Below are 23,494 nucleotides of genomic sequence, written 5' to 3'. Positions count from 1 at the left end.
CCCTTTGGGCAGGGGGCTGGACTCGATGATCTCCCGAGGTCCCTTCCAGCCCTGATGTCTATGAAATCTATGAAATCTGCTCAGGTCCCTTTTGACCCTAGAACTATGAAACTATGATAGAAGCAGAGAGCAGTCTACACTTGATCATTTTATTACATTGGAAAATATTTCCTTTTATTTTTTGTTTATGGCTTTTGCTCTTACTACCAGCCTCCAACAAAGAAAGAAAACAAGGAGGAAGATGGCAGAGGGACCTGTCATCTGAGCTCTCCTTTGCAGGAAACTATCTTTGCTGTGGCTTGAGCCAGTTGGGACTGGCTGTTATATTCTGCAGAGGTTCCTGTTAAGAGTGCTGATCACTGAGAACTATGATGCTAAATGAAACTGGCATCTGTCCGATGAAACCAAGACAATGTCCTGTGTGGTAATATGGAGTATTTCAAAGTCCCACCAGATGAGTCAACTGGAGAGGACAACTGGAGCAAACTCACCCAGTGGCAGGCTGTCAGAAAGTAGCCTCGCATCTGACAACAGCTGATTCAGAGGCAGCTGATATTTTAAAGTTTTCAGCTAAACTTGGCAGGGGAAGTCAGCTATGAAGCTATTCTTTGGAAATATGAGGAGAGCTGCGCTCCACAAAAAAATGACACGCCTGACATGTTTTTAACCAGAAAATAAACATGGAAGTCTAGAAGGATTCCTGTATGAGCTGAGATGGAAAAACCAGCATTGCATTTGTGAGGGGAGGGAGTTATTTGGATCCTGAGAAGAGACCAGAGGCATGTCTTGTAGTCTCCTGAGAGCACCTCTAAGAATTGTAGCCCTGCCTTACCCCTTTCAGCTCCACATTCACCAGCGCTGAAAATGCCGTGGTGAGGCTATCCCATGGGCTGCCCCTGCCACTGCTCTTTGAGGGCTGTGCCACTGGCATGCTTGAAAGCGACACCTGGGGGTGCTCTCAGGGCAGCTTCCTGTCTCGCCTCCAGAAGCAGGTGAGTAAAAATGTGAGGAAGAGGATTTGGCATACTGTAGGTATTACAGGTAACAAAACACTTGGATTGGTGGAAGATCTAAAATTGACTGTTGACAAAGTGCCGAGCAAAGGCGGTCACCCAGTCCAAACAGGATGGACAGTATAGAGAGTTTGTTCTTGAAGCAGGATAAGGAGGTAAAAGAGGATGATTGTGGATGAACTCAATTTGTCTGTAGGTAGGAGAAAACTATCCACCAGAGGAATGAATGTTACTTTCATAGCATGTCTGAACCTGAAGACTTGACTGAAAAGCATTGAGGTGACGAGTAGAGACGGGGTGTTGGAAACAACACGGCTGGGATCAGTGTTTTAAATCACTTCAGGAATTTGGGGAGGGGGTTGATTTTTTTTCCCATAGCAAGTCAAACATCATGACATGCTGATTGGGGTTCAAAAGGGTTTCACGAGTGAATTCAGGATTGTGAAGATGAGGCTATTCTGGGAACACCAGTGTGGTCCTGAAAGACAGACCCATGGAACATGCTGTGTTGCCCCAAAGGGGACACAGCGGTAGGGGGGCAATTCCCCTGGTGCCGAGGTGCCCGCACCAGTTCTGGGCAGCAGCCTGGCATGGCTGGTTTGCTGTATTGATCCAGCCCTGGTGACTGGGCTCGCAATGACCCTTGGCCTCCAGATGCTCGGTCCCCAGCCCCAAAGGGTTGTGGGGCCCAGGAAAGGGTGTGGGGTCTGCACTCTGCCCCTGGCTCGTTGCATGGACAGAAGCTGCTCGGGGGACTGAGGCTGATGGAGCCTGCAGCCAAGGTGTATTCCCAGGGGGGTGCTAACACCCCACCTCGTGGCACTAGCAGGGACCGGCGCATACGCACACCCGCGGGCGGCGTGGCGGTGCAGTGCCGCGGGGGAAGCCAGGGGGCGCTGCAGGAATCGCGCTCAGGCACCGTCACCACTTCCTTCTTCCCACCCTGGGCCGGTGCTGCCTGCCCGGAAGTGACGCGAGATTGTTTTCCTGCGTCTCTTCCGGCGGCGGCTGCGCGAGACCGGGGTTATGGACATCCTGCGGGCAGAGATCCTCCGCAAGCGGCGGCTGCTGGAGGAGAAGGAGCTGGTCGGGGTGAGACGGGCTGAGCGGGCAGGGGGGAGCGGAGCCCCGCCGCTCTGCGCATGCGCCGCGGGGCCCCTCAGCGCGTGGCGGCGGCTTTAAGTCGAGGGAGCGGGTCCTACGTCACAGAGTGGGCTCCCGCACCCCTCCCTGGGAACGAGTCCGGAGCGGTGCTGTCGAGGGGTATCGTAATTACCACCCTGGTCCCACGTACCACTAGTAGTGGTAAAGGTGGTCGCCATGAACGATCGTTTCTTGAGACAATGGATGCAGCAAGTGCAAAACCCAAGTCATAGTTTCATAGTTAGTGGGGTCGGAAGGGACCTGAGCAGATCATCAAGTACGACCCCCTGCCGGCCCATGTTCATGTTGGCATCAGCGATGACTCCAAGATCCTTTTCTGCCTCTGCACTTATGAGAAAGGAGTTCCCCAGCCTGTAGCTCTGCTGCTGGCTTTTCCTCCCCAGGTGCAGCACCTTGCACTTGTCAGTGTTGAAACCCATCCTGTTCTCATCTGCCCACCCCTGTAACCTGTCCAGGCCTAGTTGTAGCCTGTCTCTCCCTTCTGGTGGGCCCACTTCTCCCCACATCTTAGTGTTATTTGCTCTTAGGGAGTTCTAGATGGCTCATGGGTTGGCTTCAGCCCTTTTCCAGGGCTGCTGGGCTCAGAATAGGAAAAAATGCTTCAACTTTGACCTCGTTCTCGCTGGCTCACTGGTAGCTTACATGGAGCGCTAGAAAGTCAATAAGAAGACTTATTTGCATGCTTATTAGCATGCTTACTTGCATACTTTGTTCAGTGTATGGCAGTTTTTCAGCAAATACAATGATAATTTTGAGCTTCCAATACGATAATTTCACATTTAAGACCTGGTGATGCTGATCCAGAGCTTTTGTTTTAAAGCATCCAGAGGCTCGGAGCGATTGGTGCCTGTATGGTAGTCACCACCCATGTGTGCATCCAAGAGGAGCCCCCCTCCCCTCTCATCGTGGAAGGAGAGAGGAAGCCCTTAGTCTCGAATTAGTCTCTCTCCTTCCTGTGTCCAGTTCTGGGCCCCCAGTGCAGGAAGGATGTGGACAAATTGCCCCCCAGTGCAGTGAAAATGGTTTGGGGGCTGGAGACCATTACTTATGAGGAGGGAAATGGGCGTGCATAATCTGCAGAAGGAAAGACTGAGGGGGAATTTAATAGCAGCCTTCAGCTCCCTGAAGGGGGGTTGCAGGGAGGATGGAGCTGGACTGTTCTCAATGGGTGGCAGATAACAGAACAAGGAGCAATGGTCTCAAGTTGCAGCAAGGGAAGTTTAGGTTAGATATTAGGAAGAATTTTCTCACTAGGAGGGTAGTAAAACACTGGAACAGGTTACCCAGAGGGGTGGTGGAAGCTCCATCTTTCGGGGTTTTCAAAACCCAGCTAGACAAAGTTTTGGCTGGGATGGTATAGTTGAGGATGGTCCTGTTTTGAGCAAGGGGTTGGACTAGATGTGACCTCCTAAGATCCCTTCCAATCCTGATTTTCTATGATTTTATGGATTTGAGCATGAGGCGAGGAGGGGGCAGGCAGTCACTCTGGCCACAGCCCAGCCTCACATTTGGCATCAAAGTCAGAGCCACAGCCACTGGCTGGCCTTGCCTCTTCTGCTGCCCAAGCCACCCCCCCCCCCGCCACCTCTTATAACAAATACTTACATTTGCCATTTGTAGCATCTAATTATGGGGGGTGGGGGGGTGTCTTCAATTTGAAGTCATCTTAGATTCGGGTAAATGCAGTACTTACTAACCAACCAGTTTGGAGGAAATGTGTTGCAGCATTACCTTGAACTTGTAGCTGGTGTGCACTGAGGAGCCCTTTGACATGTTTTCTTCTCCCTGCAAGCAGACCTAAGGAAAGATGCAGGCTTTGAGGTCCAGGTGGATAGACTGGATAGACGTTGGAATCAAGTTGTGTAAAGTATTAACAGGTTTCCTCCCTTCCAGGAAAACAAAAAGCACTTCAAGCGCAGCGAGCTAGTTAAGAAGGAGGAAGAGGCGTACTTGCAGAGATGTGGCTACAAGGTACTGGGATCATTCTTTTAGCGATTTGGATGTTCACTTTGTAGTCTAGATGTTAATATCAACATTGCAAGCATTGTTAATGATAACTGTTGTTCTTTGTTCAATTTGTCAATGTTATACATTAGCCTGTAAGTGAGAAGCCTTCTGGAGAGGTATGCGTTTCCAAAAACATCTTTAATGCAGGAAAAGACATGCATGATATCTAGCTACTTAAGTTTATGTTCTGGTTTGGCTTTTTGTGGAAAGCATGAAGTGGCTTGGGATTAAAGCTTGTTCTTTTTTTCTTTTTTAAATTGTGCTTTTAGGCACGAACACTGGATCTGACATAGCCACCTCCCTGTATTTAAAAAAAGAAAGAACAACAAAGAACATGTTCAAGGTTTTCCCGTCAAAATATTTCAGAGGAATCGGCACAAAATGGGTGTTTGTTTAAAAAAACAACAACTTGCCAACATGTTTAGTATCAGCATTGATAATTGTTTTGCTTGGCCTCTAAAGATCCAGTGCTTGATGGAGTGCAGCACAGCGTTTGTTTTCTTTTAGACAAAAATACTAGAAAACAGTGAAACTCTGGATTTTGCATTTTGAAACAAATGAGTGATCTGGAAGGCTTTTTTTCTACCTTGGCAGCATCAGGGAAGTAGTTGGGAACTGCTGGAATATTGTTTAGTTTCAAGGGTTGATGTGTGTTTTTGTATATACAGAAGTACTTGATCTGAAATTGAAAGGAAAACCTTTAATGGTTTGTTTAATGTTCGTTAGGCAGAAAAAGCCATACTTTTGGTTGTATTTTACCTAGTTAGTTAGCCAATCCAAAAATTTGATTAGATGTGTTTGTAAGGCATTTAGATCTTTTTAGATATCAACATAGAAATACCTCCTATGAAGACACCCAGTGTATGTGTATTCGAAAGTGTTCTGAGAATTCAGCTGTGACTTTTCAGAGCAGAAATTAATATTCAGTCAGAAATTAATATTCAATCAGGTTTTTTAGTAGAGGTGCACCGATACATCTGTCCCATATCGTATTGGCACTGATAAAAGGAAAATTGAAGTTATCAGAAATTGGCTTTTTTTGGCTGATAATATTCCTGATAAATGCCACATGCATGTTCACAGCTGCAGTGCAGCATGCAGGTGGCCAGGAGCGCAGCCTGGCATCATGGAGAGCAGTGTCTGGCTGGTAAATCTGTTGTAGGAGGAAAGAAGGGGCGTGGAGGGGGCAGACTGAGGCCCCTGTGGTAAGAGAGGGAGTGGGGCTGGCGCTGCACAGCTGGGGCAGGGCATGGGACGGAGCTGTGGCTCATGTAGGGGGCGGGGGCAGGTCCCGCTGCTGCACGTACCCCAGGAGGGCATGGGGTGCGTGTTTCCCCCGGATCTGTGTGCGGGGTGAGGGTGGGCTGCAGCCGCAGGCTGGGGCCAGAGGCAGCATTGGGCTCTTTCTGGCGGCGGGGGTTGGGTCGGGGCTATGCTTGGGGGCGGGTGGTGGCAGTGGTAGGAGGGGGGCTATGCAGTGGACTACAGATTTGTCATAACCCTCCTCCCAGCACTGCCACCACCCACCCCAAGTGCAGCCCTGGCCTAACCCCCTGCCAGGAAGACCTTGGAGCTGCCCTTGTCCCGCTCACAGATCTGGGGGGCACATGCCCCCCATGCCTTCCCTGGCAGGAGCTGCCCCCTGCCTCCAGACCCTGCCAGATGAGCCATGGCTCCATCCCACGTCTTGCCCTGGCTGTGTAGCTCCTGCCCCAGACCCACTCCCTGCCTCACCACGGGGGGCCTGGATCTGCCCCCCACTCCCCTTCTCCCCAACGGACTTACCAGCTGGATGCTGCTCTTCATGCTGCTGGGCTGCGTATCGGCAATTGAATCGGTATACTGCTCGTTAAAAATCAGCCATTGGTATCGGCCCCAAAAATCTCCATCAGTGCACCCCTATTTTTTTACCAGTCTGAAGACACTCAAAAATTGTGTCAGTCTGGTGTTTCTAGCATAATTTCTGTCACTTGGAGTAAAAAGGACCCATACTCATCAAAGGGTAAATGAGGTTTCTTTTAGGTTTTTGGTATCTGTGTATTAATGTTTAACTTTCCTGGGTGATTTGAATTCAGTTTAGTACATTTCAGGCTTTTTGCTGAGATACAGAAAGTTAGATGTGGGTTTAGACAAAAAGGCTACATGGGGACAAAATACCTCTTTTTGTTACAGGAATCCTTTTGAATTAAAATGTGATCTCAGGAGAGATTTTTATGTGAGCTTTTTAGTTGAATTGGTGCTTCTTTAGAGCCTCCCAGATTTCTGCATTTGAGCTTTGATTAATAAAATGAAAGGCAGGAAGCTGGCTGGTATTTTTTTTTTTTTTTAAAACAAAGGCGCTTTTGCTTTGCTTAGACTGCCTTAATAATACATATTATGTCTCTTGCTTGTAAAGAGAAAGCACTGAAGCACAAATAACCATGGCAAAGATACTGCTTGTAACTTTGACTCCAGCTGACAGAATGGCTCAAATCTTTCCTCAGAGTTGCTGTCCTACTTTATTGTTTTAAAAAATGATTAGAAGGTTGAAAGAAATTCTGACATTGAAGGGGAGGTGTTTCACATCTAACCTACTTCCTCTCTTACCTTTAGTAGGTAGGTTTCTTTTGTCCCTTGAAATGATGAAAGTCATGTTTCTCTATTTAGATGTCAATCACTGACTTGATCCTGTCTTCCTTGCTTGCCCTGAACTCCCACTGAAGTGGGTGGGTATTTCAATTCAAGTTTAACCCCTGTATATTTTAATGTAGCATGAAAAACAGACTTGTGCCTGGTCCAGTAGCTGGAGCCACATGGATATATCCTTATGTCCAGACACAGAGCCCTTGATTGCGGACTGGGATATCGGCCTGAGAGAATGTTGAAACTGGTTTTCTGATATAAGCTGTCCTCCAAGCTCGTGTTTTAGAAATAGAAACTGAATCTGGCTTTTGTTGCATTCCTTGACTCTGCATATAGTGTAACACTCTTTAGAATGAAATTGAATTATTACTTTTAAAAACTAATAAGGCATCTAGCAAATTTCTATGCTGCTCACTTTCTTGTGTGAATTATTTTCCTGTTAGACTTAGAACTGCCAGCATCAGCCTGTTCACCCAATTCTCCTTTGTTTTCAATAACCCTCCATGACAAAGTGTTACACCTGGGCTTATAAAGGGAGATGCGCTTACAAGCATATTTTTAACTTTGGGCAAAAGAGAGGTTCCTGTGCTATGAAAACATCAAGCTGTACCAGGAAGAAGAAGTTCCACTTGATTTGGAGACTTTCCTTCCCGATCGAGGGGAACTGTTACTGTCATGCTACTCTTATAATGAGGGCATGAAGGTGGTATGTTTTTTGCAATGAACTGTAGTCTTTTGTCAAATTCTTCTTCAAAAAGCATTCCCCATATAAGCTGTTTTGCTGTTTGTGTTCACAGTCAACTGAATGTCTTTGTATTGCCTTCCAGATCTATTGTTTTCCCCATTCCTTAAAAGTATTTAGGAAACCCTGGTATTCGTAATAAAATTATTCCTTCCTCTGGAAATGCATACACTGGCATACAATTTTAGCTGTGGCATTGTTTCTAGAATTGAGGTGGCACTTGGAGACCTGTGTTTAGACAGGACTGATTGTTCTGTATAGTTGCACTATGGGAAGCAGTCTTTGCTCCAGAGAGTTTCCAGCCTAATGCTCTTAAATTTATAGGTTTATTTGCCTCGGCTTGCTGTAATAAATATTGTTACCGTGTAGGTACAGCAGACAGAAGAGGAAGAGAAACCGTTGACTTCATCCAACCCAGTATTGGAGCTAGAGCTGGCTGAAGAAAAGTTACCCATGACTCTTTCCAGACAAGAGGTAAAATCAGATATCGCCAACTAACCAGCCTGGGTTTACAAGAAACCATCTGAATTTTTCCATTAGAGATACTTTCTAGTGCTCCAGAGCCTTTTCTGCCAGGTTGTGTCTCTCGTCCTGCGAAGTACTTATTTGCGGTATTTATGTTTACCATATAGGTTGTGTTTGTCACCTGAGAGACTTCATTAGCCGAGTTAGTCTGAAGTCAAGTAGAAAGCAGGGTAGATTTGTACCTTTATATATCTCTATTTGGGTTAGTTTATAGCGCAAGTTTTTATGAGCTGAAACTCCATCAGATGCCATGGAAGGATGTGATACTCTGCTTTCTCCCTGGCCTTTCACAGCATCTTATGAAGTGAATTTTGGCTTACAAAAGCTTGTGCTATATACTTATAATCTATCTACTGTGGCTAGTCTGCAAGGTGAAAATCTACCCTGCCTTCTTTATGTTACTTGCCAAGATTGTTGATTTCTGATTTTGCAAAATGAGAGTGCTAGGCAACAAATTGTCTGGGACCATTCAGATGGAAAGAACCCTTTTTTCTAATGGTTTACATTAAATTGCTGAATGCATTCACTTCTAGAGTTTGATTACTCTTTGAGATTAATCTAAAACTGTGAATCTTTGATAATGGGATAGGGAGCTGCATTCTCCTCCCTCTCTTTCCCGCCCCCATTCTGAATTTTCAGCTTGTTTGCCTGTGACCCTGGGCCAAGGCCAATTTTAAAATTCTTCTTAGATTCTTGGAAGGGACATAGCTGCAGTTACTGCTTTGCTCTCTCAATGTTTTAAGGGGACAAGTCCTTATGAGAGCATTTTAGTTAGTGAAATAAAAGCCTTTTCCTTAAGCTGAAATCAGGATGTTGAGAATGAAGGTTAAATTTACTAACACCTCCAACACAGAAGTATGAAAATTCACGCTTAGGACACCCTCAGCAGGCTGGCAGAGCTAACAGAACCAGAGCCCTTATCCTTTGCAGGACTCCATTAAAAAAAAAAAAGAAAAAAAAAGAAAGGTGAACTACTAGCTTTTGGTTTCAAAGCTGCATGCCACATCTCCAGCATAAACTGGGATGCCTTGTTCTTGTGCCTCGTAGGTCTACATGTAGAAGTGCCATAACTTCCCCTTGGAGGTTTTTAAGTGTCAGCAGCATGGATGTGCCATATTCACTTTTGATTCTGCAATGACTGCAAGTTAAGGGTTTACCCCAAGTATGGGAAACACAGAGAACCATGTAACTAAATGGAAAACTCTAACTCTTCTGCTGCTTCTTGTTTAGTTAGTCCACTGCACTAAAAATGGTGGCAGTGTCCAGTCTGGAGATGTGAGTTCTGTTCTTGGCTCTGACCAAGTTTTGGTATATTGTCTAATTTTTTTCCCCAGTTTTGCCTATTTTTTACAATAAATGAATGCTGTATTTATATACTGAGACTTAATATTTGCAAGAGCCCTAAGATCCTTAGAAGAGGAGCTTTTGTAAGTCTGTCTTCCAATCAGGTCATTCCGGCTTTTAACCTAGACACCCAATCTACTCAGCCCATACTTACATTCATGCACAAATGTTTTTTTTTTTGCCTTAGACAGTAGGTAAGTATCTTGACACTTAGAAAATGTCATCATTTTCATCCATTAGGATCTTGCAAAACTCCAGAGTAATTTAGAATTTCAAGTTTTATTCAGAGTGCAGTCCCCCTGACTTTTGGGTCACTTTGGTGCTTTGAAAATACTGCCATCATGTGAAAATGTTGCAGGAACATACTACTGGAAACAGTTTCCCTGGCTGCTGAGTTGAGCCCCTTGTGTCTTCTGGCAACCATTTCTCCAAAGATGCCTAAAAATCACCACTTCAAACCCTCACATAAAAGCACAACACTAGAAATAGGAACATCTCACAACACACCCATAGGCAGGGGATAGTTAGTGGGGGTCAAATATCAAGAACTAACAAAACCAGTTGAATCATCCCTGAGAGTCAAAAAAAGATCACTCTGAAAATAGATACCTACTTTTTTTAAGCAGGGCAGATGCATGCTGTTTCAAAAACAAGTTGGTAAGAGGAAGTTAAGCCACATCAGGGATGCCTGAGATTTTAAAGAAAATTTGGATTGGAATTATTTCAACTGAAATGACCCTTAACTGAAATACTGTGGGAATGTCTTATTTAGATCAGAAAGTGTCTGGAACATTTTGCTGCTGCTGTTTCGACTACCACTGCCTCTCCCCCCAAGTTTGCTTATTATAGACTATGTAAATAAACCGTCCTGCATTTATTTTGCCTCCTACTAGTTTGTGTTAGAGAACACTTTGACTCCTTGCAGGTGATTAGAAGATTGAGGGAGAGAGGTGAACCTGTCAGATTGTTTGGAGAAACAGATTATGATGCATTCCAGCGTTTGAGGAAGATAGAAATTCTTGCGCCTGAAGTTAACAAGGTAACACTGGCAAATGAATGTTTAACAGTGAGAGCAGTATGTATGTAATTAGTTTTGTCCTAATGTTTACTATTCCTGTGGATTGTCATTTAAAAAAGGTATAGAACAATGAAAAATACTTTTCATTCTCCACATGTAGATTTTTTGAGTGTGCCTTTTACTCTCCCTATACTACAGCTGTCCAACTTTTTAATGGCTGTGGGCCATTTTCCCCCCATTTTTCAACCAAAAATGACTCCTGGCCTGGCATTTTTTATAACAGACCTGTTAACTGAATATTAGATATCATCATCTAAGTAAGAAGACATGATTTTATTTATCTCCCCACCCCCTATGTTTGCGCTCTACACAGCAAAACAAGAAAGCTGGATTTTATTCCTTCTTACTTATTATAAACAATGTTATTGGAAAATTGTTTCAAGCCAGTCCTAATCGCCAAGTGCTCTACAAACTATGGGAGATGGGCCGTTCTAAACCTGTTTCTTTTGCACAGCTTCTGTGTCTTTTCTCCTCTGTTTGCTGGCCTAAAGTAGGATAAACAAGATTAAAGAGGTGATACAGTTCTGGCGAGCTGAGGCCTGACTCTGCCAAGGTCAGGTAGAACTGCTATTAGCGTCACTGGAAGTGGAATCAGGCCTGAGGACAGGAAATAAAATAATTTACACTACTTTTAGCATGCATTTGAGCCCGTTGCAGTTGAGCTATATTTGGGAAGGTTTAATAGTGTGGGTCAAACATCCAAAACTGATGAAAGCAGCTGAATCATTCCTGAGAGTCAAAAAAGATCACTCAGAAAATACATACCTACCTCTTTTGAAGTGATAGGAGTGCATGAACTTGGCTTAGGGTTAGGAGTGACAGACTGAATTCTAGCTTTCTGTGTAATTTAAAAGCCTGTCACAGTAGTTCCATTCCTTAGAGAAATTTGTGCCTATTGACAAGCTGTCTTCTTTTGATTATAAAAATTTAGTACCAGATTGTAACCATATGTAATATTACATATTTTTTCATGCACAGTTGAAAGTAGGTGAAGTTAAATTCTCTTTAACTGCAATTTAAATAAAACATTCAGTTTTGTTTAAAAAGAAGAACAATATTTATACATGCTAAAGGGAAACAGCATGGATGTTTAGAGCTGTTTTAAATAAAGAAAGCATGGTTGCTTTATTAGTTCAGGGCAGATGGGAAGACTTGATGAAGCCCAACAGACAATGCATTTCTTCCATTAGAATTACTGTTAAGGTACTGTGCTGACTACACTGAAAGCTAATTCAGTCCCTATAGCTTTTTAGCTGAAAAAGGCAGAAAAGGTGCTAGTTGCTGTGTTTTTAAGTTTCAGTTCAGTGGACTCTTGTGTATCCGCTTAACTTTAAGTAGATGAGTAATCTCAGTTCATGTGTCTAGAAGATTTGCCCTTTGAATTCACTTTGACTTTACAGCCCCCCTTCTTAAAGTTAAGAAGTTATGCAAGTCCTCAGAATTCAGCCCTTACTGTACAAAAGTAAAAAGTTTCCTGGCATTATCCAAAGCAATAGGATTATGATTATATGGTAACTATTTCTCCTTTCTCTCTCAGGGATTGAGAAATGACCTGAAGGCGGCTTTGGATAAGATTGATCAACAGTACCTGAATGAAATTGTAGGTGGTCAAGAAGCAGGAGAAGATGACTCGCAGAATGATCTGAAAGTCCATGAAGAAAACACTACTATTGAAGAATTGGAGGTATATAATATGCTAATCTAACTCTCTCTCTCAGGGTGTCCAGTGCCATATGGAAACTTCATGGCTGGGTTTAGGTAAGGTGTCTACTCAGGCTATCTTATCGAAGGATGGGCAGAAACAGGCTGCAAACACTAACAGTATGGTTAAGCCTCTTTGCAACCAGTTCATGCAGAAGTCTTGTTGAGACAGAGATGATCAGTTTCCTCATGTAGATGGGCCTTACAAACACTGGGTCTTTATAAGAAGTATAAAAGTAGCATTTGTAGTGTGTACGTGTTAACAGACTGCTGCAGTATTAGGGCGCGTCCAGATGAGTGCAAATGCCTCTTGCAGTATCCCAAATCAGTTTGAGATGCTGTAAGAAGCACTCTGGGAACAAAAAAATGTTCCCTGTGCTGCATATTTGCAGCACAGGGTCAAAATTTTATACCTGGAGATTCAGGTATCGAAAAAAGAGCAGGGCACAGTCCCAGATCATGTCCTGAGGCAACCAGAGGCTTGCGTCCTCCACAGAGATGCACTGGTAGCCAGTCAGAGCATCTCTATGGCTGGTTCTTGCCCTGGGGCTGAAGCACGCTGCCTGCTTATGCAGGACAAACAGTCGTGCAGGTTGCAGTGACCTGGACCTGGGCTCCATTCCAGGTAAGGAGGGGTGGGGCGACTGCTGGGGGTTCAGGGGACCATTGGGGGGCAGCTCAGGGGGGGTGGGTCCCCCGCCTGGCCCCAGCCCCCCTGCCTGCCTCCCTGCCTGGGCCCAGCCACCCCCACAAACCCCTTACCCACGTACCTGGCCCTGTGGGTAAGGAGTGAGGGGACTGGGATGAGGGACAGGCTGTGGGTTGAGAGGCAGAGGCAGGGCACTGGCATATCAGTGCTGCTCAGCACTGCACATCCTGATGAGTGAAGGGGGTAGGGTCAGCTCTGACTTTTCTATGACAAAAAAGCCAAAAGTAAATGCCAAAGTGTATAGATATTTAGAATGTATTTTATTACAATGGTAGAGACACTGGAAGGTTTCCAAATTGCTTTAAACTTGTAAATGTAGCAATAAAACATTGCCCGATGGATCTCTATATATATAGTAGTGTTTCATTTTAATAGTGGAAGAACGCTATTTTGGGTGTTTGAATGCAAGGATTTGGGTTTCTTATCAGAGAATTTGCAATTTTTAAACAGGGAACACCAGGATCTCTGCTAGTGAGACAAGTGGCGAGACCCGGACAGACGACCCTGTCCAGGGCCAGCACTGGGGACCCAGCTGGAGAGGCAGACGAGGTGGCTGACCTGTTGGCCATTTGGGGCCAAGAGGACACACTTGGACAATTCAAAGTGGGCCACTGCAAGGAGCACATCTTTTGGGTGATAGCTGCCCAAATGGCAGAGCGGGGGTCTGGCAGGGGCGCAGCCATGGGGCCACAGGTCCAAGGGAGTGGATGCTGTTGCAGTTGGCAGCAGGTCACAGCTAGGCAGCATCCCCCACTGCCAGACTGCTGCAGTGGGTAGAGGGGACAGGGCTCATTCCAGGTTGGGGCTGCTTCAGCAGTCCAGTTGGCACAAGGGGTAGTGTCCCTAGATACCAAGTGGCTAGGCTTCAGAAGCTCCTGAGGACAAGCAGTCCTGAGCTGCTCACCAGGGCAGGTTTTTATACTGCTGGGGCTGGCACAGGGCAGGTTTTTAAAGTGCTGGGGCCAGCACAGGTGCTGGCTCCAGGCTCTAGCTTCCCCTGGCTGCAGATCCAGGTGGAGCTGAGCAGGGTTATTGTGCCCCAAGTGGTGCAACTTTCCCTGTCCCAAAGTACATGTCCAGGCATGTGCCCTGAGGCAGAAATCCCTGGCTCAAATTTGTGCCACTTCTGTTTGAGCTGCTGCAAGCGCACATGCCTGCATGTGTGGATGCTCCCTTAGAGGGTTATCTTGGAGCTGACTATACAAAGGTTCCCTGTCCAAGTAAACGGAAATGTGAAACTCTGAACAGAGTATTTAAATAGCATAAATCATGGCATAACATTAATAAAGTTACTCTGAGCTGATTTGTTATAGGTTTTAAAATACTGAATGCAAATCATAACCATCAATGTCCAGGAGTTGTGGGCTCAGCATCTTTGCCTGTCATGCCTATTATTTAGTAAGTGAGAATGCTTTTACGTTAGAAATCCCAGATAAGTCAGATTTAAGAAATCTGCAGCTGGTTCTTTATTGCCCACAAGCAGTAGATTCATGAATGTCAGAAGCCTGCACAGTGTTATTGGCTGTTTTTTTGGCAGAAACAAGTAACTGGAAGATGTGGAAGGAAAACATACTGACAGCTTTTCTCTTCTTTCAGGCTTTGGGAGAGTCCTTGGGAAAAGGGGATGACCATAAAGACATGGACATCATAACCAAATTCTTAAAGGTAAAGAGGTTTAATTTGGTGGGATGATTCTGTTTCAGCAGTAGCAAAGAGTATGATTTAGTGACTGTAATAAAAATAATTAAAAACAAGAGGTTCTGGTTGTGACTGTTCTGCCTTGGTATGTGTAGGGATAGATTTTTTTTTTTTTAAAGACATCAAGACCCTATTTAGCCAGTCTTTATTTAGGTACCTAGATTTTTCAGAAGGGCTCAACACCTCGTACTGGACAGAGTGAGGAACTGGTAGATGCATAGCATTTTTGAAAACTTGGTTCTGCTTTTTCATGCTTATTTAACACATTTTTGGTAAATCTTTTCCTATGACACTTAAGTTAGACTGGATTAAGAGAGCTTAAGCAAGCTGTGACAGCTCTGTACAAATCAGTCTGTCCTGGTCTGTCTGAGCCTGGAAGGTCTGTCAGGCCTGTCAGCCGTGGCTAGCAGCACCTAGTGTGATGTGATTAGTATTTGTGCTTGGCCAACTTTTGCTCCTTATCTTAAATGCACAGGTACCCATTTACCTTGGATTGTGTGCAAGTGCACTGCAGCACAAGAGACGTGGAAACTAATGTTGTGGAACTGTAGTGCAAGAATGTTTTTTGGGCTCTGATCTGAAAGGAGTGTTGTGTGGTGGTTAGCTGAAATAATGCTGAAACTTTTCCTTTTGTCTCCCACCAATGTCTCTGCTTTTGTTTCTTTGTCTTGGCTTGCCTGTTAGTTCCAGCAGTGACGTCCAATATTGGCATTTCCTAAGTTGCCTCCTTCTGCTTCGTGGTACCTTCTTCTGTGCCATCCCCTATGCCTGGCACAACTTTATGATCCTTGTATGCCATGTTTTAATTCAATTCCCTCCTGAAAACCACCTTTTTGAGTTTTGTCCAGACATTTTCCTCGTTTTTTTTACAGTTATGCGTGCACTTTGTGAGTCTAGCCACGAGGTGGCAGTGTATCATTAATGTTCCTTCCCTTTGCAGTTTCTTCTTGGAGTTTGGGCCAAGGAGCTGAACGCCAGGGAGGATTATGTCAAACGTGGTGTGCAGGGGAAACTGAGCAGTGCCACTCAAAAGCAGACGGAATCCTACCTCCGACCCCTCTTCAGAAAACTACGGAAAAGGGTGAAGGATTTTTAAAATGCTGCTATTCAGCAAAACTTACAGAATATTCAGTGGTTACATGCTGTTTCTCATCTAAGAAAATGTTACCTCCTTTGTGCACATGGGGAAAAGGAATTAGATTTGCTCAGGCTTATCCAATCACACAATTGAGAAGAAAACCCAATAGACTTCCTGGTTCTCCTTTCTGTGCCCTAATCACTGAGTTGTATCCTCTACTTCAAATAACTGTCCATTGCCTGCACAATTGTCATTTTATGCATCACAAGTTCAGTGGACTGGTGAGGTGGTAAAGAATTTGTGGCTTGTTTCCAGCCTGCCGCTGACTTACTGGGACCTTGGGCATGTCACTTAAGCTTCCCAGGCCTGAGTCACCTTGTCTGCACAAGACTTTTATTTAGATGTATCTGTGTTCTTTAGCATGCTTTGAGATCTGTATGTGCTGAGCTCTTCTACGGTATGAGGACTTTCAAGAGCTATGTGTTGTTCATAAGTAAAACTGATGTGTCTTCTCTTACAGACTCTTCCTGCAGACATCAAAGAATCAATAACAGATATTATTAAATTCATGTTGCAACGGGAGTATGTGAAGGTATGTTTGTTTAAAAGCCTCCAAAGTGTTGAAACTATCTTGTATTAATTAGATTGAGTATATAGTGTGAAGGCTTTAGGTCCTCAGAGGGAACGTAGTTAGGGTTAGACATAACAGCTGTTCAGACAAAATTGACATCAGCCTCTGGTTAGACACCAGGCAGAGGGAGGTGGGGAATTCACTGTATAGTTCCTGGAACTGAATGGCGGGCTTCCAGGTTTTGGATTGATATTTGTTTCTCAGCAAGAGAGCTGCCTGGAAAGTCTTGGATTTGGATGTGGCTACTGAAGAGGGATAAATCTTGCCTTGCTTACAATCTGAGAGTGTCATGGGCTGCAGGTGCATAATCAGAATTAGCAAGATTGAAGATGCATTTTTTACATTTTTTGGGTAAAAAATGCACCTAGAGGAGGCAACTGGAATTATTTGGTGCCCCAAGACAGTGACAGTTATACATTTTACATGAAGCGTACTATAACCACCTTCAGAAATATCTTGAATGCTGAAACCGTTTCTAGGCGAGCATGGGTGGCAAGGGAAACTGAGCCTTGTAATTCCCCCTCCAATTTTTTTTTCCCCAAGACTTGTGAGGACTTGGAATAATGTGCCTAGTGAGCAAGCCTGATTTTGTTTTTAGGAACGTAGTGTGCCCTAAGGCAAGTTTAATTCAAACCAGTTTGAAGTCAGGCTAAGACGTTTCTGAATTACAATCTGTCTATTCTAAATGTTCCCCTAAGAAAGCAACTGGCATGTGGCAAATGTGGGTGGATCAGCTGCGCCTGTCTGTTCTGCAGGTGCTTGATTTTATACTTAGATTGGCTTGGTGCCTTTGAATATGCACTTGGAAGGTTTTCTGAGGCTTGTGGACCTGACACTTTTGAAGACACTTCCATCCCTTCTACCCAGTTCCCTATCTTAATTCTTGACAAGATTTTACATTCCTCAGTTGCTGATAACTTGTGTGCTTTCTGCTCTGTGCAACAAGATGTGTATTTTTAGTGCTGTACGCTCGAAATCTCCAGAAAATGGTGAAAGATAGTTGCGTTGGTAGCATGGAGCTCATGTAAGCTGGGAAATGACAAAATCTGTCTCCTGTAAACCAAAATGAACCCTTTAATGACTGACTGCTTTATGATCACAGGCAATTCCAACCCCCTTCTCCCCCCTGACTCACCACATTCAGTAATTGGATATTTAGTGTTTCTTGAAATATCTCCATGTGTTGTGAGTGGCTACAGGTGTCCTTAAAGTATACCGTCCCTACCTGGCCTCCAGGCAGAGCAGGGTTTTGCTTCTCACTTCCTGCAGTCCCGTGTCCTTTCCAGCAGGCAGAGGGCAAGCCAAACTCGGGGACGTCTGAGCCCCAAGCTTCCGGGCTTGGGCCTGCATGTAGGATGCCCGCCAAAGGATTTGGAAGCATCTGAAGCCCCATGCGGGGGTGGAGGATCTTTGCTGGTAATAGGGCCACATTTGGTTCTTGGATGACTCAGATTTAGAATCGATTTGGCTGATTTGACATGGGACACACAAAATTTTCCTTAATTTTTTTTTTTTTTTTAAATCCTCAGCATCTAGGCAGCCCATCAGGCAGTGGAGTAACTGGTAGCAGTAACAGGCTGTGGGCCAATCACTTCAGCTTGTACTTTACCAGTAGTTTTGCAGCTGCTTGCTGACAGCAGAGCGGAGAGACTTCAGGCCCTGGAAGGCAGGATGCTGTAGTTGTTCTGGATCCTGACCTCCTGCCCTGCCCCACGTTTCTCCCTGTCCTTTCCTGACCCTTCTGCTTTCCAGTGCTTTCTCATCTTCTCCATGCTGCCAGGGTCCCAGGAGGCATGGGGCAAGATGGAGAGTGTGGAAGGGAATGTCTTTACTCTATTCTTCCACCCCTTGTCATGACTCCTAGATGCCTGGGGTGGGGGAGATAATAGGATGAGTTCAACACAGTCTCCACAGACCTGGCTTGGGGCCCACTCATGCAGATGAGCTCTTTGGAGACCAGTCTTGGCTGAGTATTCAGGAACTTGAATTTTTGTAGAGACTTTTATCTTGGCAAGGTTTGGGTACATTTCCAGGGGACTGGCAAAAGGCACATCCCTAATGCCAGGGTAGGCCTCCCTCCCATTTCAGGTCTCTGCTGAAAAGTTGGGAGTTACTGCAGCTTCTAGGTGTCAGAGTTTGAGACTCTTTTCTGAATGGACACAGTGTTTTCTCCCATCTATTTTTTTTCTCCTTCATCAGCTGTTTTGGCTAAAACTTGCAAAACAGTTCAGCCAAAGGTAAGAAGACTTACATTTTGTTACCTGGGATTCTCCTTCCCTCCTATATATAATCAAAGCATTAAATTCATGCTTGTCACTGACTTCAGGAGAGAAATGCAAGATCATTTAGATTGTAAAATAGATTTCAAAAAATGATTCTTCATTTCAGGGAGAGAGCTTGATATGTGTGTGTTGATCAGAGCCAACCCAAGCAGGCCCTGATCCCATGTGCCCCAGACATAAAGAAGGCAGCTAGGGCGGGTGGGTAGCAAGTGGCCGGATCCGAAGCTGGTAGCAGTGGTGCGGAGTTGCTGTGGCCACTCCGCCTGGGGCGGTCGTCCCAATGTGCCCCTCCCTAGGGATGGCCCTGTGTTGGTCATTATGGGAAGTGAACTCTGGGAGCCCTTTACTTTCTGATATCATCTTTCCTAACTATTTATAATTCTTGTTTCTTCAGGCGAATGATGCCTACCTTCAGATGGCCATTGGGAATGCACCTTGGCCCATTGGAGTCACCATGGTTGGCATCCATGCCCGAACTGGCCGTGAAAAGATTTTCTCTAAACATGTGGCCCATGTCCTGAATGATGAGACTCAGAGGAAATACATTCAGGTGAGGTGCTGAGTGTTAGGCTCTGGAGTCCCGAGACTTGACTTTCAAAGTTAGAATAGTGCAGCTTTATAAGTATGAATGATGTGGTTAAAAGAAGTGCTAGATATGGGCTGTTGCCTTCTGGCTGGGACCCAAGATAGTATCAGTTTAATAACCAGTGCTTCCTGGACCTGTGAGCACTCTTCTGCTCTGGTTTAGAGATAGTCAAATAGGTCTTATTACCAGGGTCCTGTATCAGGGCTAAAATAACTACAAACACATGTTTTGTTCTCCTGGGTTCCATCATTTCCTAACCCATTGCCTTACCATCACGTCTTGCACAGAGTTTATGGGCCTCTTGTTGAATTGACTTAACAGTGAAGTAAGGTGTTTCCAGCTTGGCCCTGTACTTCTCCAGCTAGCCAGATGTGGTGACCCTTAAGGGGACATTTTGCATGTACTCACAATTGCAGTTTCAGAGGGAGACCACTTTATAAAAATGTCCCAAACTTATATAAATGTTTAAAAGAATGAAGTGTAAGAATTGTTCTTATTTCTTATTTTTTCTTGGAGGCTGTGTGAAACTGTGTAAAGAGCCATGCTTCTGGGTCTCTTCTCAAATACCTCAGATCGAATGTCTTTGGGTAATTGCCATTCTGCCAACCTGCGTTTGCTAAACTGAAAGGCTCACCAGCCTAAAATCTCCCAGTTAGGAGTCTCTGCATAACTGTATGCAGTCTTCCTTTGTCTTGCTGTGGGTAGGAGGCTCAGATCTGAGCTGCTCAAACTTGTAGTTAACCATATGGCCATATGTCGAGCTAGCCTCAAGCATGTGTGTTCCTTCTCTCTGCTGTAAACACTCAGAGCCTTCTAACCAGCACTGTTTGAATTTGGGTTATGAAATATTAGCATTGTCCAGGCCAACAATATCAGGAGAATGTTTGTTTATTTATTTGATTTATATGCGGCCCTCCCCAAAAAGGCTCAAGGAGGGTTACAATAACAGACAAAATAACTTAAAAACAGAATGAAATATTAAAATCAGAAGGTACAACAAAACAACCCTTGGACTTCCAACCCCTCCACCCCACTGCTCCCACTCTGACCAAGGAGAGCCACTCTGAACTCCCAGTCAATGCCTCCATACAATAAAATATTTTCTTTCCATATTCCCTCCCATCCCTACCTACTCCATTCCCATGCCTCACAACCAGGGGAGCCACCTGCCCATCACCACTTTACTGTCCCTCTCAAGCTCGTACTTCCCTTTCTCATGGCAGGTGTGGCTGTCTTTCACAGCCACCCATTCTCTCCTCTGCCCTTCTATCCCCAAAGAAACACTTCATTTTAGTTATAACACGAACTACAATAACTCTTGTCCCTACCTGTGCACATAGCCCTTTGCCAGAAGTCCAGAGTTACAGCATCCCTAATGGGTGATGCCTAGTACATTTTCTAGATTCACCACTTAACCTCAAAGAGAGCCAAAGTCATCCAGCCTCTGGGCTACTTGGGCCAGGTCGTGCCTCCTTTATTACAAAAAATATTTTGTCATGATTTGTTTGTGTAGTGTACAATGCATAATAACTCAAAAATAATGTCATAGTCTTGCATAGCGTGTGTGTGGTGGGGGGGCTTGTGTGGGAGTGTTTGCGTGTGTGTGTGTGTGGGGTGGGGGGTGTGAGAGGGTGTATATGTGGGTGGGTTGTGGCAGCAGGGGTTGTGTGTGTGTGGCGTTTGTGACTTCCCCTATGGTGTGCAGCTTCTGCCAGCAGCAGGCAGAGGCGCTTGTGGTGCTTGGTGCCTGGTGCAGGTGCTGTCACCTAGCACTTGGTTCTGGCCAGGCCGCCTCTATCGTGGTGCTCTCCGCCGTTCACATACAGCTTCCCACACTCACCTGGCATGGGAGGGAAGCTCTACACGCTGGAGCCAGCTGCCTTTCTTGCCTCCTGCCATGCAGGTCCTGGGGCTCCCCTCCACTTCCAGTGCTGGTCTGGTACCTGTGTGGCAGGAAGCCTCGAAGGCAGTCGGCTCCAGTGCATGAAGCTTCCCTCCTGTGCTGTGCAAGTGCGAGGAGCTGCACGTGTGCTTAGCGGAGCCCCTGCAATAGAGTTGGCCAAGCTGGACTGTGCTTCTCACTGTGATATGCAGTGCTGGCTGGATCTGTGCCCTGGGAGATGGCACACGCACTGGGTATGAGCATCCCTGCCTGTTGCTGCTGCTGCCACTGCCTGAAGAGGCTGCATGCTGTAGGAGGAGTGTTTGCGGGGTGGAAGGGTCCCCACACCCATCCACCCTGCCCACCTGAGCTCTGGTGCTGGTGCCCGCCTGGGTATGGGTTCCATGCCGCGACCAGCCACAGCCCCACACCCTGTGCTCCCTTCCGGCTACAGCTCCCCCTGCCTCTACTGCCTCCCTACCTGCTGCCTGGAGTAAGTTGGATGCTGCGGGAACCAAGTAGGTCCCCAGGAGGCTACAGCAGTGGCAGCAGCAGCCCTACCTGGAAGCTGCTGCTGGCTGAGTCAGGCCTTTCCATCCCCAAAGGTGGGAGCGAGGCATGGTAGGGTATGTTGGCAAGGGGTATGTATACATGGGCAGAAGGGCTGGCAGGGTACAATTCATTGGTAAGCATGGTGGGCTGGATGAAAATGCCTGGAGGGCTGGATCTGTCCTGTGGGCCATATTTTGCCCACCCTTGCTCTACAATGTGTGATCCACTATCTTTGTGTGATTCCAGAGTATCACTATTGAGTTGTTTAGGCTGTGAGGGCATTTATACACATCACTTTTTGTCCCGTGACACCCCGGAGATCTGCTGCTTCGGAACGGACTTGATTTATCTGTCCACATGCGATCTGCTCGGCACGCAAACTGAAGTGAACAATGTGCAGAAAATGGTGGTGGTGCACTTTTTGAATTAAAGCATCTCCAATGTGTTTTAGTTCAAAAGCGTGCTGCCGCCACTTTCTCAGCACCGATGCGCATTTTGCCACTTATACAGCTGCAAGCATCATAGCGCCAGGCACTTTTCACAGCGCCAGGCGCTGCGGTGCTTGCATGTGTGAAAATGCCCTGAGTGCTAGTGGTCTGATTAAAGTGATGAGAAAAGTGCAACTCTTCACTGGAAGCCTGATACTGATTTTTGTAAGGTTTTTCTAGTTTTCAAACCTAGACTTTTTGGCACCGTGCCCGTGCAGGAGACCCATGAGATGACTGATGCAGCTTTTCATTTTACAACTGCGTTTAATGTAGTATAGAGTATCAATGATGAACAGGACACGTTATAAATTTCCTTCCCTTTTAATAATCAGCTGTTTAAAATCATTTTTAACCTGATGTTGTGTCTCCTGTGATAGGGGGCCCACTGTTTTCCCATGGACAGTTTCAAGTATAATAGATGTGATGTTTTCCTATGAAGGTAGAGGGGCTAATTTTGCAAGTTCTCTCATGCTCCTTTCCCACTTCAGAAGCATACAGCTACTCATTCTTTATACCGCTTGTACAAAACCATGGATCTTTTGAAACGTACTTAACTTAAAAATCATTATAGTGGTTTCTCTCACTTCTGCTCAGGAATCGGAAGTAACCATCAAATCATTGTTTGTTTGGTGGCTGCAGACTTCTGACAGAAATGTCCTTATTTTATTAACTTTCTAGGGGTTGAAGAGGCTCATGACCATTTGCCAGAAACACTTCCCAACAGACCCATCGAAATGTGTGGAGTACAACGCGTTGTGAGGCCCTTTCACATCCAAGGTGTAAATCACTTTCTGCTCCTCGAGATCCAGAGAGTGATGAAGAGAACAACACATTTTTGCTTGAATACCAACCAGAAACTCTGGGTGGGCCTTGGGCAAAAGCATAAAGTAGGGCTTTGTCTTCTCTTTGATTTTTTTTTCACCAGCCACATCTACTTACATTTCTTAAGGACTGTGTACTTTACACTTGGCAGATCCAGGACACACAGGGCTTTTTTGGGTGGTTGCATGGGGAGGGGGGGAGCACGAGATGGCTTTCCTTGTTTTTATTTTAACCAGTTATTCAGGAAAGCATACCAGGCTGAACTTAATTTCTCTTTTCCCATAATTCAGATGCTTAGATGATTGACAGCAATGAGGTGGGTTTTTTTGGACTCTTTCCTATTGGAGACTGGTGTGGGCAGATGATTAGAAGGAAACAGTTGAAGCTGAATCCTAGTTATTTCTGTAAATATGAATATTTTAATGTGTAATCTTCATGTGGTATTTATCAGTAAAAGTTTATTTTTCTCAGCAGAAAAATGCATCCAAGCTGGGTGAAAAGAGGGTTTGATCTTGGATACATCTGACTTTCTTTTTTTTTTTTTTTTTTTGGTAATGAAGCTTTTAATAC

General features: G+C 45.2%; 1 protein-coding gene across 3 annotated transcripts; it reads left to right on the top strand.

Annotated features, from left to right (window-relative positions):
- The first annotated feature begins 1,991 nt into the window (after positions 1-1,991).
- PRPF18 (pre-mRNA processing factor 18) lies at positions 1,992-23,427 on the top strand. 3 transcript variants are annotated; one of them, XM_019543684.1, is made up of 11 exons: positions 1,992-2,105; positions 4,071-4,148; positions 7,918-8,022; positions 10,343-10,456; positions 12,033-12,179; positions 13,356-13,508; positions 14,502-14,570; positions 15,544-15,684; positions 16,202-16,273; positions 18,989-19,144; positions 22,781-23,427. In XM_019543684.1, the coding sequence occupies exons 1-11, from the start codon at positions 2,040-2,042 to the stop codon at positions 22,859-22,861; spliced, it is 1,182 nt and encodes a 393-aa protein (XP_019399229.1). In that variant the 5' UTR covers positions 1,992-2,039; the 3' UTR covers positions 22,862-23,427. The 3 variants fall into 3 exon arrangements, with proteins under 3 accessions (XP_019399229.1, XP_019399230.1, XP_019399231.1); XM_019543685.1 differs by having other exon boundaries at positions 1,993-2,105; positions 13,356-13,454; XM_019543686.1 differs by lacking the exon at positions 13,356-13,508 and having other exon boundaries at positions 1,995-2,105.
- Positions 23,428-23,494: the final 67 nt, after the last annotated feature.

Source organism: Crocodylus porosus, unplaced genomic scaffold, assembly GCF_001723895.1.
Source record: "Crocodylus porosus isolate Cpor-Errol unplaced genomic scaffold, CroPor_comp1, whole genome shotgun sequence".
Lineage (NCBI taxonomy): Eukaryota > Metazoa > Chordata > Crocodylia > Crocodylidae > Crocodylus > Crocodylus porosus.
The sequence above is the reverse complement of the archived record's forward strand: the minus strand, read 5'-3'. Positions and strand labels throughout refer to the sequence as shown.

Excerpts from the sequence above, each read along its gene's own strand:
- PRPF18 (XM_019543684.1), top strand. The coding sequence starts at position 2,040 with ATGGACATCCTGCGGGCAGAGATCCTCCGCAAGCGGCGGCTGCTGGAG. Across the intron at positions 12,180-13,355 it reads CTACTATTGAAGAATTGGAG|GGAACACCAGGATCTCTGCT; the intron begins GTATATAATATG and ends ATTTTTAAACAG. Across the intron at positions 13,509-14,501 it reads ACACACTTGGACAATTCAAA|GCTTTGGGAGAGTCCTTGGG; the intron begins GTGGGCCACTGC and ends CTCTTCTTTCAG.